This window comes from Nerophis lumbriciformis, linkage group LG38 (assembly GCF_033978685.3).
Source record: "Nerophis lumbriciformis linkage group LG38, RoL_Nlum_v2.1, whole genome shotgun sequence".
NCBI lineage: Eukaryota > Metazoa > Chordata > Actinopteri > Syngnathiformes > Syngnathidae > Nerophis > Nerophis lumbriciformis.
In genome coordinates, this window is record NC_084585.2 from 7,025,163 (window position 1) to 7,041,574 (window position 16,412).

The following is a 16,412-nucleotide window of genomic DNA, read 5'->3' on the forward strand; positions in this document are numbered from 1 at the left end:
GTGTCGTGGAGAAGCAGCGACAGAGATGACGAAGCACGCCCCTCTTCCTCTGCTTCAACATGCAGTCCCAGTGATAGTGCCGGTGAGTAACTAACGTTAACTGTTGCCAGTTCATTTCCATATCTGCTCACTTGTGGCCTTTAGGGTAAAATAACGTTACCTCTTATGTCAACCAGGACTGCAGTAATGTTAGCTAGACTTACGTTACCTAAGCATAGTCAGTGGCTAACTGTAACGTTAACGTTAGCCTTTTTGTTTGTGTCTGATAACGTTAACGGTATCTTGTAGTCTACACCACTCCAGAGTTTGCAGGTCTGTCTAATAAATAATACAAATGAATGCAGGATTTTCTCTGCTTGTATTTTTCTTAGGTGGCCCAATTAAAGGGGCACTAAGAGTCAATATTTATATATTTTATTTGATTTTTTTCTTAAAAAATATAAGTGAAGGCTGCTAAAGTGAGTTTTTGTTAAACAAAGTAATCCTATCTGGATTCGATAAGAGAATCGAAAAGGAATCGGTTCGATAAGAGGATTCAATAATGGCATTGAAATCGATCATTTCTTAAAAAACATCATCCCTAATCACGTAACAGTATCGACTACCAAGTTTGGTTATGCTGTCTGTCTGTTTCGCTGTGGATTCTCTGCATGGAGTGAGAATAGAAATTGTGACATCTTGATATATGAACTCAATAACATAAACTTGTCTTTAGTTTTGTTGGTTTAATGCAGACAACATCCTGACACTTCCAATCAGTCCGTTTAATGAGTAGCTTCCTAAACTACTGTGTAACTGGTCAATAGTTTATCCACTACTGCCATCTAGTGTCTCAAATCTGCAACTACCTTCTAATCCCCTGCAATTATTTCAACACCTCATCCTACCTGTGTATGGTGCGGATGGTGTTCTGCTGACCTCGACTGCGGAAGTTGTGGATCGGTGGAGGGAATACTTCGAAGACCTCCTCAATCCCACCAACACGTCTTCCTATGAGGAAGCAGTGCCATAATTTCTAGGCGCAGTCAAGGCGTTGAGGGGATCCGGTTTGGTGGCTGCAGGATTAGGTCTCTGCTTTTTGCAGATGATGTGGTCCTGATGGCTTCATCTGGCCAGGATCTTCAGCTCTCACTGGATCGGTTCGCAGCTGAGTGTGAAGCGACTGGCGTCTTCAGTAATGCAGACGCTGTATCGATCCGTTGTGGTGAAGAATTTACCGGTCGATCTACGTTCCCATCCTCACCTATGGTCATGAGCTTTGGGTTATGACCGAAAGGACAAGATCACGGGTACAAGCGGCCGAAATGAGTTTCCTCCGCCGGGTGGCAGGGCTCTCCCTTAGAGATAGGGTGAGAAGCTCTGTCATCCGGGGGGAGCTCAAAGTAAAGCCGCTGCTCCTCCACATCGAGAGGAGCCAGATGAGGTGGTTCGGGCATCTGGTCAGGATGCCACCCGAGCGCCTCCCTAGGGAGGTGTTTAGGGCATGTCCTACCGGTAGGAGGCCACGAGGAGGACCCAGGACACGTTGGGAAGACTATGTCTCCCGGCTGGCCTGGGAACGCCTCGGGATCCCCCGGGAGGAGCTGGACGAAGTGGCTGGGGAGAGGGAAGTCTGGGCTTCCCTGCTTAGGCTGCTGCCCCCGCGACCCGACCTTGGATAAGCGGAAGAAGATGGATGGATGGATGGATCCTACCTGGCTACCAAAAACTCTCTCCACTGATAAATAGCACCCGTGGTAAATTGGAAATAGTTTTACTGCATTTGTCGGCAGGCTTACATAAGTCATAGGAAGTGCAATCTGTTATTCTTATCGCTAGACCTGTGTGTTTATTTCCGCACCTGACGGTTTCGGCTACAAATGTTGCCTTGCTCAGAGGTTGGCACGTGAAGTCTGGCTGGAAGAATAACAAATTGCATCTTTTTTTGAAGACCTAATGAACCTCTTTGGATTTAAGTCATAGAAAGTATCAATAGTTATCAATATAAGACAATATAAAACAAGGTATATCGTATTAAAGTTCAGCCATATCACCCACCCTAGGATGGATGGATGGATGTATGTATTTTCTTTACAGCGCCAGATCACAACAGATGTCATTTTAGGTTACCTTTTTTTTTTTTTAAAACAACTACCTTGTTCTTTTGTTTCACAGCTTATATCTTATTCACACCACATAGTTTTCAGTGTCTCCAGCGTCCCGCATTTACAATTTCTCATCTGTGCTCCTTCTCACCAGCAAAGGGGCACGTCTTTTTCTGGCTTTGGCAGTTATTTTGGAGTCTTTGGAAATGTAGCTGTGGAGGAGAGTTGGCTCCACTGCATGTGTTTGTCTTGGTGTCTGCTAGCCAGAAAGATATAATCCTAGGAAACCACTGAGACTGAATCATCCAAGTTGTCTCATATGACCTGATATTCTGTGTTAGGAGTAGACTACAATAAATGACTTATTATGCACATTTTAATCTTTGTTTTTATACATATTACAATAACATCAGCTTCTTTTTGCACTAGTGCAAAAGTCTAAGTCAAATAAACGAGATCCTGTTTATGAAAAGAATGTGGACTGGAAAGATACTATATTTATAGTGGATGCCAAAGTAGAGGGAGCAAGCAGGAAGGTGAAAGAAGCTTTGGCTAGGTCCTTCACATCCCTTACACAACGACAAAACACTCAGGCAAATGAAGGCCGTAAAGAGAAGGGTTACTACAGAGTATAGTTCTCTTGTCGACAACGGATTGAATGCTGAGAACACCAGTAGGACATAGGGAACATTTGAATTTGCAGGGCGAAAAAGCTTTTAAGAGGTCTTTTGATTAAAATGTACTGAAAGAGAACACGATGGTGAAGATGAAAGGGATGAAAACCATTTTAAAAAAGCACAATGGCAAAGAACTGAATCAAAACAGGTGGCAAGAACAAGTATATGAGAAAACTGTAGCAGCTGAAGAGAAGTGAGTGGGTGAGCAAGGGTGGATCTACTTGCATCTTTGCAAAATTGAGTCCTCCACTTGGCTCCAACCAGCAGAGGCGCAGTTGATTTAGTCTCAATTAGTTTGTGGTTCAAAGAAGAATAATCTGGCGACAGCTAAGGGAACTGGATCTACAGTAAAGCTCTGGCAACTTCTCAGAACCGCGTTGTTTTGCTCAATACAACCCAGGCATTGAAGCAAGGTTCGTGAAATCCAGAGAAATTCCCCCATCACTTCAAAATTACTTTAAAATAATTAAATATTGTTCCAGTCAAGAACATTTATAATATAGAAAGCTCATCTGCAAGTGTTTTGATGCATCTCTGTAAACTGTCTCACACGATAAAAGACAAACCAGACGTTTTAACAATCAAATTGTTTTCTGAATGGCAAAAGAAAAAAAATGAAAGAGGTATAGTTTATTACTTACAGAGTTGATGCAGTCCAGTTCCTTGTTGAGAAGCCATGGTAAGGAGAGCTTCCCATCTCCCTTGTAACAAGACTGAATCCTCTCTTTGATTTTCTCCTTTATCCTCCTCAGGGTGAATAAGCACAATGCTGACTCTTTGGGCGGTTTGGCTCGATTCTTCTGACCCTGGGAGAAAACCGTGAAGAGGATGTCTTCATTCTCGGAGATCCCCAACGAGTTGGCCAGTTCGCGGCCAGGCCGGGCCAAGTAGGCATCCTGAACCAGGCGGTACTCCACACCGTCCTTAGTGCAGCCAATTGGGAACTCGACGTAGGAGTAGAATTTGGGGTCATCTACGCAGAGGCGTACAATTTTGGAGGTGAAAAACTGCTCGCCACTGGCATCAGGAGAAGTCAGCTGAGTATCCAGTTGCATTGTAAGATAATAGACAAACTGTTCACTGCTGAAGCTGTAAACGTAGTATATATCAAAAGCAGGGAACTTGGACAAAGTATCAGATGGAATCTTAAGCTGAGAGGAGACAAACTCGTCTTGATACACAAAGCTGAACATGTCTGCATTCTCTTCGTTCTCCATCAACTTCCGGCTGGAAAAGGTTGGGAAGTACTCGGATTTGCCATCGATGGGTGTTCCAATGAACAGCTTGCTTGTCAGGCTATGAGGGGAGCTTATGATGACTCCTGACATGGTGCCCGACTCAGCCACACTGGACAGGTAGTGCTCCTTGCGATGGTGAGGCTCGCCCAGCTTGAAGAGGTCATCCAGACGTAGAAATTGACAGATGCCCTGCGAAGTACTACCACAGGCGATGAGGCGATTCTGGGCATAGTCAATGAGTAAAAGCTTGTTCACATTAGGTGTCTGGGCCAGGTCGTGGGGGCACGACTGGACACTGGGTGGAGGGTAACATTTTTCATTGTCTACCACTGGTCCAGTCATGTGGCTGCGGAGTTTAGTCAGGTTGCTAGACAGTTTGAAAATCCAGTTGACAGCTCCCACATAGACTTCCCCAGTTTTGTTGTGAATGGCCAAATGTGTAAGCCCCCACTCTGCGGGTGTGAACCATTTAAAAGTTGGCGGCGGGCCTCCACAGATGGATGAGGTCATGATAAGCAAAAGCCCAAACACAGGAAACAGGTTCGCCAGAACCGGCGAAACTGTTGATCTAGCTTGGAGTGACATATTTGGCCTGACCCGTGCAGAGGCTTGGGGGGTAAGGAGCAATAGAGTCGGAGCTGTTTCAGACGGGAGTTCCAAGTCGGGATTTTCAGTCTTTTTTGCTTTACCGTCAAGAAACAACGCCACGAAGCGAGGAGGAGGAAGAAGGGAAAAAACTTCTATTGATCCACAGTCCTGTTCATAGTGGTGCACACCATCGTGAGGAACCTCATCCACAGAGGAAACGCAGTGGGAGCCCTAGAAGGCAGAAAAGACTGTTAGTGCTGGAGTTACAGTTCCTACTGATTATGCATCAAGGCCTTAAAGGCTCACAAATTAAACAGACAAAATTAGACAGAGAAAAAATCTGACATTTGCCACCGTGATGAATTAATGATATCAAATCAAGTCGAGAAGGCAAATCTGTGTTGGCATTTAATTATGAGCAAAGATAGTCGGGGTGCCTCAGCCAATTATTAAAAGCTCTGTATACATAATATAGGACTTGAGTAATGGACGCAACATTCAACTCAGTAATATTTTATAACTTCAATCAAAGTGGCTTTAGAGGCAACCTATGTATGAGAAAGTGCCAGTGGGCATCGACACATTGGAGAACTATTCATAGTCTTGTCACAGTCTGAATGGGGTCAACACACTACCCACAAACTTATAATTGGAGTACTTGTTATAATACATCATTTGCAAATCTTCCATATAATGACAAATTTGAGCAGTATCACTAGAAAGATGGGTGCTGCCAAGAAGAGACCAGTTAGCCAATTTCTGAGAGGTCCATCTGTTCCACAAAAGTTACTACTTGCCCCACCCCACCCCCACACTTCAGTTCCAGTTCTTCTTCCCTGTAGCATCATTGCACCCATATGTGTTTACCCGCACAGCACATGTTCTCCTGAGCTCCCTGGACAACTGGCGGTGAGACAGAGAGTGAAGAGCTGGGACTAGATGTATGCTGCTTTGACGGACCAATCCCGTTCCTGATCTGCAAATGCTAAACCCGAGTCCCAGGAAAGCCACGCTTTAATTTTCGCTTTGACTATGAAAGTGTCGACGGCGTTTTTATCGCCGCGCCAAATTGGAAAAGATGAGAAACATTCCACACGCCAGGAAGGTAAGATGAGGGGGAAGGGTAAAGCCGTGACACATGGATAATCAAATGGAATCCCGATTTCTTCCTTCTGCCCCAACTCTGGAGCAAACCTAATCGTCGATCAATCAATGGCTGAAAGGCAAGGTCACTTAACTGAGCTCATGAGGTGTATTTTCAAATCTTATTTTTCACACCCCATGGATTGTGAGTGGGTAAAAGGTAGGACACATTTGGAAACATGTAGCACCTTCTTTACAGGAGTAAGTATTTAGGTCAGAAAAACATCTAATCATCTAAAATTGACACACAATGCGTACTACTCTACTGTATTAAGACAGAATGTTGATGAGAAATAATTGATCGATTACAATGTGTAATATATATTTAAAGTATTTTTCGAACCATAGAGCACACTGGATTATAAGGCGCACTGCCGATGAACGGGTCTATTCAGGTCTATTTGCATACAAAAGGTGCATTGGATTATAAGGCGCATTAAAGGGGTAAAATTATAATTTTTTTCTACATGTAAAATACTTAAATGTGGTCTACATCAGTGTTTTTCAACCACTGTTCCCCGGTGCCGTGGGATACAGTACGGTGTGCCGTGGGAGATTATCTAATTTCACCTATTTCATACCTGCCAACTTTTGAAATCAGAAAAACCTAGTAGCCAGGGTCCAGGGGCCGCAGGCCCCGGTAGGTCCAGGACAAAGTCCTGGTGGGGGGTTCAGGCCGACGCAAAATGATTATTAGCATTCAGACAGGTTAAAATGTTGCTAAAACCATCACTTTTCTATCAGTCGCAGTGACTTTTCAGAACAAAAATATTACAGCAAAAATCATATGGGTTGATTGACATGTTTATTCTGTAAGCTAACTTAAATAGTTTGAAATTATTTTGACAGTTAATGCCAGTTATCCTGTCAACCTTTCACAAGACTTCAATTTGTTAATTGAAAGTATAAACAGTATAAACACTTTTTACAGTAAACAAATGGTAAAACAGTACTATACAATTCCATTAAAAAAAAAATTGGTGTCATTAACTTTCTGTCCAAGCTTGTATAATCTACTGCCTTGTTCAATTGTAAAAAAATATTCTGTGCCTAAAATTCACATTTCTATCACAATTATCATACTGTAAACATGGTAAGCTAACTTCATTAAAATTAATAGTCCTGTCAATAGCATGGAATTACAATTCAAATGTAGTTTTTTTGCAAGCCTTTCAAAAGAATTCAAAATATGAAAAATTAATGAAAATTAATTTAAGCCATCAGACACTTGAAAAGTGGCACATCACATCTCTAATGTAATCATTTTAACTTTTCAACAGAAATAGCACTGCAAAAATATTAAGGACATACTTCTGTATTTTGGTAGTTATGCTGTCAACATTTAACAAGATTTCTTCAACTTGGACTTGAAAGCATAAATAGTATAAACACTTTTAACAGTATAACAGTACTAAACAATTCCAATAGATAACATTGGTGTCATTACATTTTTGTTTGCTCAATTATTGCCTCCGTAAATAAAACTTCGGCATTTATCACATCCAAAGAATCTGTTTGGGCGACGAAAAACGTTGAAAGTTTTCCACTTGTGTCGCTAGCAACGGCATTAGACTTGTGTTTTTTTGTCCCAACGTGGTCTTTTACATCGCTAATTCCTCCGTGTCCGATCGAAAAATCTTGTCTGCACAAGGTGCAATTCGCGTAGTTTTCACCCTTTTTGGAACGGATAATTATTCCCGGATAGGCTTTTGAATATTCTTCACGGAATGACTGCAGTTTTCTTTTCGGGTTAAGACTCGTATGCGATTTTTCTCCGGCTGATTCCATGATCGTTCGCTCGTTTGGAAACAATGGCCTCGTGCTTGGCAGCGGTGCTATAAATAGCCTCGCGCATGGCATTCGGAATGGCTCGATAGGAAGTTACGGGAAGCAGTGTCGATTGTCATTGTTGTTACGCGATTTCGTGAATAAAACTTAAAAACTTTTTTTTTTTTTTTAATTAATGAAAAACCGTATTTTTTATCACTGCAACCGTAACCCGGAATAGGTTGATGAAAACCGTACTAATTACGGGAAAACCGGAGTAGTTGGCAGGTATGCTATTTGGATTAAAAATATTTTTTGCAAACCAGTAATTACAGTCTGAAAAATTTGTTGTTGTTGACTGTCGGTGCTGTCTAGAGCTCGGCAGAGTAACTGTGTAATACACTTCCATAGCCGGTGGCTAATTGCTTTGTAAATGTGGGAAACAGCGGGAGGCAGGGTGCAGGTAAAAAAGGTGTCAAATGCTTAAACCAAAAATAAACAAAAGGTGAGTGCCACTAAGAAAATGCGTTGAAGTTTAGGGAAGGCTATGCGGAACAAAACTAAAACTGAACTGGCTACAAAGTAAACAAAAACAGAATGCTGGACGAGAGCAAAGACTTACTGTGGAGCAAAGACAATGTACATCCAAACATGACATGACAACCAACAATGTCCACACAAAGAAGGATACAAACAACTGAAATATTGTTGATTACTAAAACAAAGTAGATGCGGGAAATATCGCTCAAAGGAAGACATGAAACTGCTACAGGAAAATACCAAAAAAAAGAGAAAAAGCCACCAAAATAGGAGCGCAAGACAAGAAGTAAAACACTACACACAGGAAAACAGCAAAAAACTCCAAATAAGTCACAGTGTGATGTGACAGGTGGTGACAGTACATCTACTTTGAGACAAGAGCTATATTGATGCATGCTTGGTTATGCTTCAAAGTCATATCCAACAATTGCGACAACGACTTTTTATTGTCAACAGAGTTTAGTTTTTTAATGATTTCTGCTGGTGGTGTGCCTCCGCATTTTTTCAACGCAAAAAATGTGCCTTGGCTCAAAAAAAGTTGGAAAAACACTGGTCTACATAACATGTAATGGTGGTTCCTTTGCTCAAAATTTTGCATCGATAATGTTTTACAGATCATCTTCAAGCCGCTTTCTGACAGTTGCTTCAGGATGCCCCGTTTTGTGGGCGGTCTTATTTACGTGCCTCCACCTTGACAGCGTCTTCTCCCCGTCATCTTGTTGTAGCGGTGTAGCGTGCAAGGACGGGCGTGGAAGAAGTGTCAAAAGACCGAACTAACTGTTTAAATGACATTCAGACTTTACTTCAATCAATAACGGAGCAGCATCTCCTCATCCGTGGCTCACTAGTGCAACAACAAGGCCGGAAATGTGTCCCGTGGAAAAACTGTCCGACCGGAACTATCAAATAACTAAAGTTCCGTGGGTGGATAATGTAAAGTCACTACACCGGTATGTTTCAGCGCTTTCATGGCGGGATATAAGTAAGAACTTTACGCTACTTTATATTAGAAATGGCAACAGCAGAGGATGTATGTCCCATAACAAGAAGATGGAAAAAAAGAAGAAGCTTATCAACTATGGTGTCTGCATGGACTACAAAGGCGGACGCGCACACATTTTCAGGACTTATGCAGATCCCAAATACACATCAGCAGGCACCATACTTGCCAACCCTCCCGGATTTTCCGGGAGACTCCCGAAATTCAGCGCCTCTCCCGAAAACCTCCCGGGACAAATTTTCTCCCGAAAATCTCCCGAAATTCAGGCGGACTCAGGTCCTCATGGACAATATAAACAACATACCTGCCCAATCACGTTATAACTGTAGAATGATGGAGGGCGAGTTCTTGGTTTCTTATGTGGGTTTATTGTTAGGCAGTTTCATTAACGTCCTCCCAGCGCTGTAACAACACACAACAACAGCAGTCACGTTTTTGTATACCGTAAAGCAGTTCGTCTGCCGTAAAGAGCAATGTTGTGACACTCTTAAACAGGACAATAATGCCATCTAGTGCATTTGATGAAAGCACTTTTGTGCGTGCCACACATCAACGCATCATCAGAGAGGGTGTTCAGCATGGTTAGAAAAATAGTGACAGAGAATAGAACAAGGATGGACAATTCAACCCTTAACTCAACAATGAGTAGATGAGTGTTATGTGTGTGTATATGTGTAAATAAATGAACACTGAAATTCAAGTATTTATTTTATTTATATATATATATATATATATATATATATATATATATATATAATAAAATACATATATATATATATATATATATATATACCGTATTTTCCGCACTATTAGCCGCACCTAAAAACCACAAATTTACTCAAAAGCTGACAGTGCGGCTTATAACCCGGTGCGCTTTATATATGGATTAATATTAAGATTCATTTTCATAAAGTTTAGGTCTCGCAACTACGGTAAACAGCCGCCATCTTTTTTCCCGGTAGAAGAGGAAGCGCTTCTTCTTCTACGCAAGCAACCGCCAAGGTAAGCACCCGCCCCCATAGAACAGGAAGCGCTTCTTCTTCTACTGTAAGCAACCACCCGCCCCCGTAGAAGAAGAAGAAGCGCGCGGATATTACGTTTCATTTCCTTTGTGTGTTTACATCTGTAAAGACCACAAAATGGCTCCTACTAAGCGACAGGTTTCCGGTTCATGAAAAGACGCAATCTCTCCATCCGCACACGGACTACTATTTCACAGCAACTGCCTAAAGACTTTCAAGAAAAGCTGGCTACTTTCCGTGCATATTGTAAAAACAAGATAGCTGAAAAACAGATCCGGCCAGAGAACATTATCAACATGGACGAGGTTCCACTGACTTTTGATATTCCTGTGAACCGCACTGTGGATACAACGGGAGCACGTATGGTGAATATTCGCACCACAGGGAATGAGAAGTCATCCTTCACTGTGGTTCTAGCTTGCCATGCTAATGGCCAGAAACTTCCACCCATGGTGATATTCAAAAGGAAGACCTTGCCAAAAGAGACCTTTCCAGCCGGCGTCATCATAAAAGCTAACTCGAAGGGATGGATGGATGAAGAAAAGGTGAGCGAGTGGTTAAGGGAAGTTTACGCGAAGAGGCCAGGTGGCTTTTTTCACGCAGCTCCGTCCATGTTGATATACGACTCCATGCGCGCCCACATCACGCTGGTTTTTAATATATTATTAAAGTTTGACTGACCTATCTGACTGTTTTTTTGACATTCCCTTTAGCGCAGTTAGATGCGGCTTATAACACGGGGCGGCTTATAGGTGGACAAAGTTTTGAAATATGCCGTTCATTGAAGGCGCGGCTTATAACCCAGGGCGGCTTATGGTGCGGAAAATACGGTATACGTATATATATAATAAAATACATATATATATATATATATATTTATTATCTATATATATATATATATGACATACTTGACTTGGTGAATTCTAGCTGTAAATATACTCCTCCCCTTTTAACCACGCCCCAAACCACGCTCCTGTCCCACCCCGACCACACCCACCCCCTCCCCCCACCTCCCAAAATCGGAAGTCTCAAGGTTGGCAAGTATGGCAGGTACTGTATAAGAAGGTAAGAAAAGTTGTTATTTCACAATATTGCGAATCAAAATACCAGATAATGTCTGCTAATAGGTTCCATTTTGGGGTCCTTGTACACACACCATAATAATAACTGTATGTTTGTATGTTGAAGCACAGTACGTCTGACTATGGTAGCTGCAATGCGCCGACAATCCATTAAGCGGTGCGGCTTACCAAAGTCGTACTAAAACATTTTGACGGATTTTTGAGTGCCATGTGTAATGTTTCTATATTCTCAATGAAACATCAAAGTTTTGGTGTTGTTTACTGGCGTCATCTTGCAGTCCACACGTATCTCTTATGGCTGATTGCCACCTACTGGCCTATCATTACACCATGTACCAAATAAAATAGCTTTGAGGTCTGTAAGCACAACTAGAATTATTCCGTACATTAAACGCATCGAGTTATAAGGCGCACTGTAAATTTTTGAGAAAATGAAAGGATTTTAAGTGCGCCTGTAAAATAACCAGACTATATAACTTTTATTAGTGTGGTACTTTATAGTAGACTCTGGTGTGGCATCAATGCAACCAGTCCGGGGTGGAGTCTGTGGACCTGAGCGAGCCCCAGCCGGTGCTGCGGCCCTGAAAAGGATAAGCGGTGTAGAAAATTGATGGAGGACTAGATGGGCTCTCCACGGCTGCCACCGTAGGCACAGGGCATAAAATCCAGTTTTACAAAGTGAGTATTTAAAGAGTGAATGTCTCTCAAAGATTCACTGGCTTACACATCATTTGAGCCAGCGTTCCTGCAAGCACTGTGCAAAAAAAAAAAGGAGAGAGAAATATTGGCCTTGTTCTAGAACAGCAAACCATCGCTCAGCTGAGACAAAGTTGGCCAGCTTCAGGGAGAGAAAGTGTCATCCAATTTCCACAAATGAAACGCCAGGAGAAGACGAATGTTTCGTACAGCCCCTCCCAAAAAAAAATACTTGTTTCACTCAAGTTTTTATGACCAAAATCCTACTACACGCTTCCTGTCAATATCAAATCCATTTCAATATATTTATATGCGATGTGTGGAGGGGAAGTCCTTTAAATCCACGCTCCTCATATTCTAGAAGTGGTCGTCGACAAACCTGAAGATTGCTCTTGCTAATTGGCAGGATGGGCTATAAAGCGTTTTGTTTATTCATTTGTACCAGAGATAAATGCTTTAAAATGTAATATCGGAAATTATCGGTATCGGTTTCAAAAAGTAAAATTAATTAAAGCTGCAAGCAGCGTTGGTCGGGCCCGCGTATTTGGCAGGTGCTAGTCCTAAGTGTCCCAATACTTTTGTCAAGTATTAGTCATAAGTGTCCCAATACTTTTGTCTACTTTTAGTCTGAAGTGTCCCAAGACTTTTGTCTAGTGCACCTACCTTGTCTGCATTGTGTGGGCACGTTGGTGCTTCCTGCTTTTAAGCAGCCATCTTAAAAAAACAGCAGCGCAGCGGTTCTTTGAAGGCTCATAAAATCAAAACTGGAGCAGTTAGAAAAAAACGCGCTTCTGTCCTTTTAATCACAAGGGTTTAATCTCTCTCCTGTGTTAGTTTGAAGCCGAAACGACAAACGCGCTCAGAGGAGATCGTTTTTGAAGGAAGGTGACCGGTTTTTACAGAAATTTTGTTTTGAAGGGGGAATAGCAAACTTCCTGTTGATTTTTGCTGGGGGTTGTCAATTTATGAAATGTAGGTCTAAGTGAGACCTACATAGAGGTTTTTGTTTCATGTCTCTCCGACCTTCCCAGTGGGAGTTACAGGCAGTTTTGTCATTTTTTTCTTCCGAGGAGCAGTTTTTTCTGCGTTTTATTCAAAAATTGCGCTGGTTAGGTTTCTTTATTAGATCGCAATTTTTGCCAGTCCTGATGTGTGTGTTCAGTTTGGTGAGTTTTGAAGCATGTTAAGAGGGTGAAAATACAGCTCAAAGAGGCAAAAGTGACTGTTTTTAGTACTTTTTTGTATTGAAGGGGGAATTGCCAACTTCCTGTTGATTTCTGCCCGATGATATACAATTATGAAAACTAGGTCTAAGTCAGACCTACATACAGGTTTTTGTTTCATGTCACTCCGATCTTCCTAGTGGGAGATATAGGCAGTCTAGTTTTTTTTTTTCCTGGGGGGGGCTAGAGCGCAATTTTGAGTTTTGGGGTTCGGTTTTTTTAAAAAAAGGTAATTTTTGCAGGTCCTGATGTGTGGGTCAAATATGGTGAGTTTTGAAGCATGTTAAGTGGGTCAAATTAAAGTTTAATGTGGCGCCGGAAGAAAAAAGAATAATAATAAAAAACCTTACAAATTCAATAGGTCCTTATGTCCCATTGCATAAGGACTCCCTTTGGGAGTCCTTATACAATGGGCCATGCGGGCCCTAATTAAAGCTGCAAGCAGCGTTGGTCGGGCCCGCGTATTTGGCAGGTGCTAGTCCTAAGAGAATAATCTCGCCACACCTAGTGTGTGTGTGACAATCATTGGTACTTTAACTTTAACTTTAAGTATCCCAATACTTTTGTCCAGTTTTAGTCCTAAGTGTCCCAATACTTTTGTCAAGTTGTAGTCCTAAGTGTCCCAATACTTTTGTCCAGTGTAGGTGTCCCAATACTTTTGTCCAGTTTTATCCCTAAGTGTCCCAATACTTTTGTCAAGTTTTAGTCCGAAGTGTCCCAATACTTTTGTCCAGTAGTAGTCCGAAGTGTCCCAATACTTTTGTCTTGAAGGGGGAATTGCCAACTTCCTGTTGATTTTTGCCCGACAATGTACAATTGTGAAATGCAGGTCTAAGTCAGACCTACATAGAGGTATTTTTTTCATGTCTCTCCGACCTTCCTAGTGAGAGTTACAGGTAGTCTAGTTAATTTTTTTCCTAGGGGGCGCTAGAGCGCAATTTTGAGTTTCGGGGTTCGTTTTTTTTTTTATTAAAAGGCAATTTTCGCAGGTCCTGATGTGTGGGTCAAATATGGTGAGTTTTGAAGTGGGTCAAATTACAGCTCAAAGAGGCGGCCGGTATAATAATAATAAAGAATTAAAGCTGCAAGCAGCGATGGACAGATGGATTTTGGTGGCTTTCTCTCTTTTTTTGGTATTTTCCTGTAGCAGTTTCATGTCTTCCTTTGAGCGATATTTCCCGCATCTACTTAGTTTTAGCAATCAGGAATATTTCAGTTGTTTTTAATCCTTCTTTGTGGGAACATTATTGAAAGTCATGTCATGTTCGGATGTACTTTGTGGACGCCGTCTTTGCTCCACGGTAAGTCTTTGCTGTCGTCCAGCATTCTGTTTTTGTTTACTTTGGAGCCAGTTCGGTTTTAGTTTCGTTCTGCATAGCCTTCCCTAAGCTTCAAGGCCTTTTCTTAGGGGAACTCACTTTTTGTTTATTTTTGGTTTAAGCATTAGACACCTTTGTACCTCCACGCTGCCTCCCGCTGTTTCCGACATCTACAAAGCAATTAGCTACCGGCTGCCACCTACTGATATGGAAGAGTATTACACGGTTACTCTGCCGAGCTCTAGACAGCACCGACACTCAACAACAACACATCATTTGCAGACTATAATTACTGGTTTGCAAAAAATATTTTGAACCCGAATAGGTGAAATTACATAGTCTCCCACGGCACATCAGACTTTATCTCACTCGCACAGTGGTTGAAAAACACTGCCCTAGACCAGGGGTCGGCAACCCGCGGCTCCGGAGCCGCATGCGGCTCTTTGATCACTCTGATGCGGCTCAGCAGCTTACTTGCCGACCCCCCCGGTTTTCCCGGGAGACTTCCGGATTTCAATGCCTCTCGCAGAAAACTCCCGGGATTAATATTCTCAGATTTTCACCCTTACAGTTATAATAAGGGCGTGCCATGATGGTATAGCATTTGGCGCCCTCTACAATCTGTATTAACTGCTTGCACACGTACGTGACAGCAAGGCATACTTGGTCAACAGCCACACAGGTTACGATGACGGTGACCATATAAAACAACTTTAACACTCTTACTAATAATGCGCCACACTTTGAACCAAAACCAAACAAGAATGACAAACACATTTCGGGAGAACATCTGCACCTTAACACAACATAAACACAACAGAACAAATACCCAGAATCCCATGCAGCCCTGACTCTTCCGGGCTACATTATACACCCCTGCTACCACCAAACCCCGCCCCCACCCCAACCTTGCTCCCTCACACATCTGGTATATTTCAGAACTTGACAGAAAAAGTCAATAGTCCGATCTGACTCTCATCACCTCCTAGGTGCCTCACTCCTGTCACTTTTCATCTTACACTTCCTCAAATGTCTTTCAGTTTCTGTCCCCACTTGATTTCAAGTGAAGCAGCGGTAAGGACAGACTGTGGTCCACATCAAGGGAACATAGGGCAGGTACACGTCAGAGACACACAGTAAGAGGTCAGACTCAGTGGCCAGGATGCAGTGACAGAAGATCCAATATGTCAGAGTGGTCTGGGATGGTGCTGAGGGATGCGAGGCAAGGTGTGGGGAAAAACTTGGAAGGGTCATTGCCTTGACCCTCGGTCATTTTGTTTAGTTTGACGCTAGTGGGAACCCCCTGAGAGGGTGATTTAGGTCAAGTGATGGAGCTAAGCAAGGTTTCCTCAGACCTGTCCACTCAGATATCAGTCAGTACGGATGTATTATCGATTACAACACCCGCAAATACGGGGAGAAAAGAGGAGGTTGCGATGATGATGATGAGGAAGGACGTGTGGCAGCACTCAGACAAATGATATGCACTGCATCATGTCTGCTGTACTGTAGGAGAATAGCAAGTGGTGATAGAGAGATTTACCAGACTGATATGCTAAATCTGTAACAGTGTGTGTTGGCAACGGATATTGGACTACCATCAATTCTGGACTATTTTTCCCTACGCTTTGAACCCTGCGTCTTATGACAACGTGGCTAATTTATGGATTTTTATTTGCTGAAGGCAAAAGTAAAAATGCTTTAAAAAAAAACAAGCAAATGTACTGAGAAGGTACCAGTCCATAGTGGATCTAACATAATAGTGTGAGAGTCCAGTCCATAGTGGATCTAACATAATAGTGTGAGAGTCCAGTCCATAGTGGATCGAACATAATAGTGAGAGTCCAGTCCATAGTGGATCTAACATAATAGTGTGAGTCCAGTCCCTAGTGGATCTAACATAATAATGTGAGAGTTCAGTCCATAGTGGATCTAACATAATAGTGTGAGAGTCCAGTCCATAGTGGATCTAACATAATATTGTGAGAGTCCATTCCATAGGGGGTCTAACATAATATTATGAGAGTCCAGTC

The 16,412-nt window shown here is 42.3% G+C and overlaps 1 protein-coding gene across 2 annotated transcripts in view; it reads right to left on the minus strand.

Annotated features, from left to right (window-relative positions):
- LOC133578320 (plexin-A1-like) overlaps positions 1 to 16,412 on the minus strand; it is a 578,589-nt gene that overhangs the window by 473,783 nt on the left and 88,394 nt on the right. For both annotated transcript variants that reach the window (XM_061932661.1, XM_061932660.1), the window contains exon 2: positions 3,403 to 4,818. In XM_061932661.1, coding sequence (XP_061788645.1) covers positions 3,403 to 4,584 — 1,182 coding nt within the window. In that variant the 5' untranslated portion in view covers positions 4,585 to 4,818. The remainder of the gene's footprint in view (positions 1 to 3,402; positions 4,819 to 16,412) is intronic.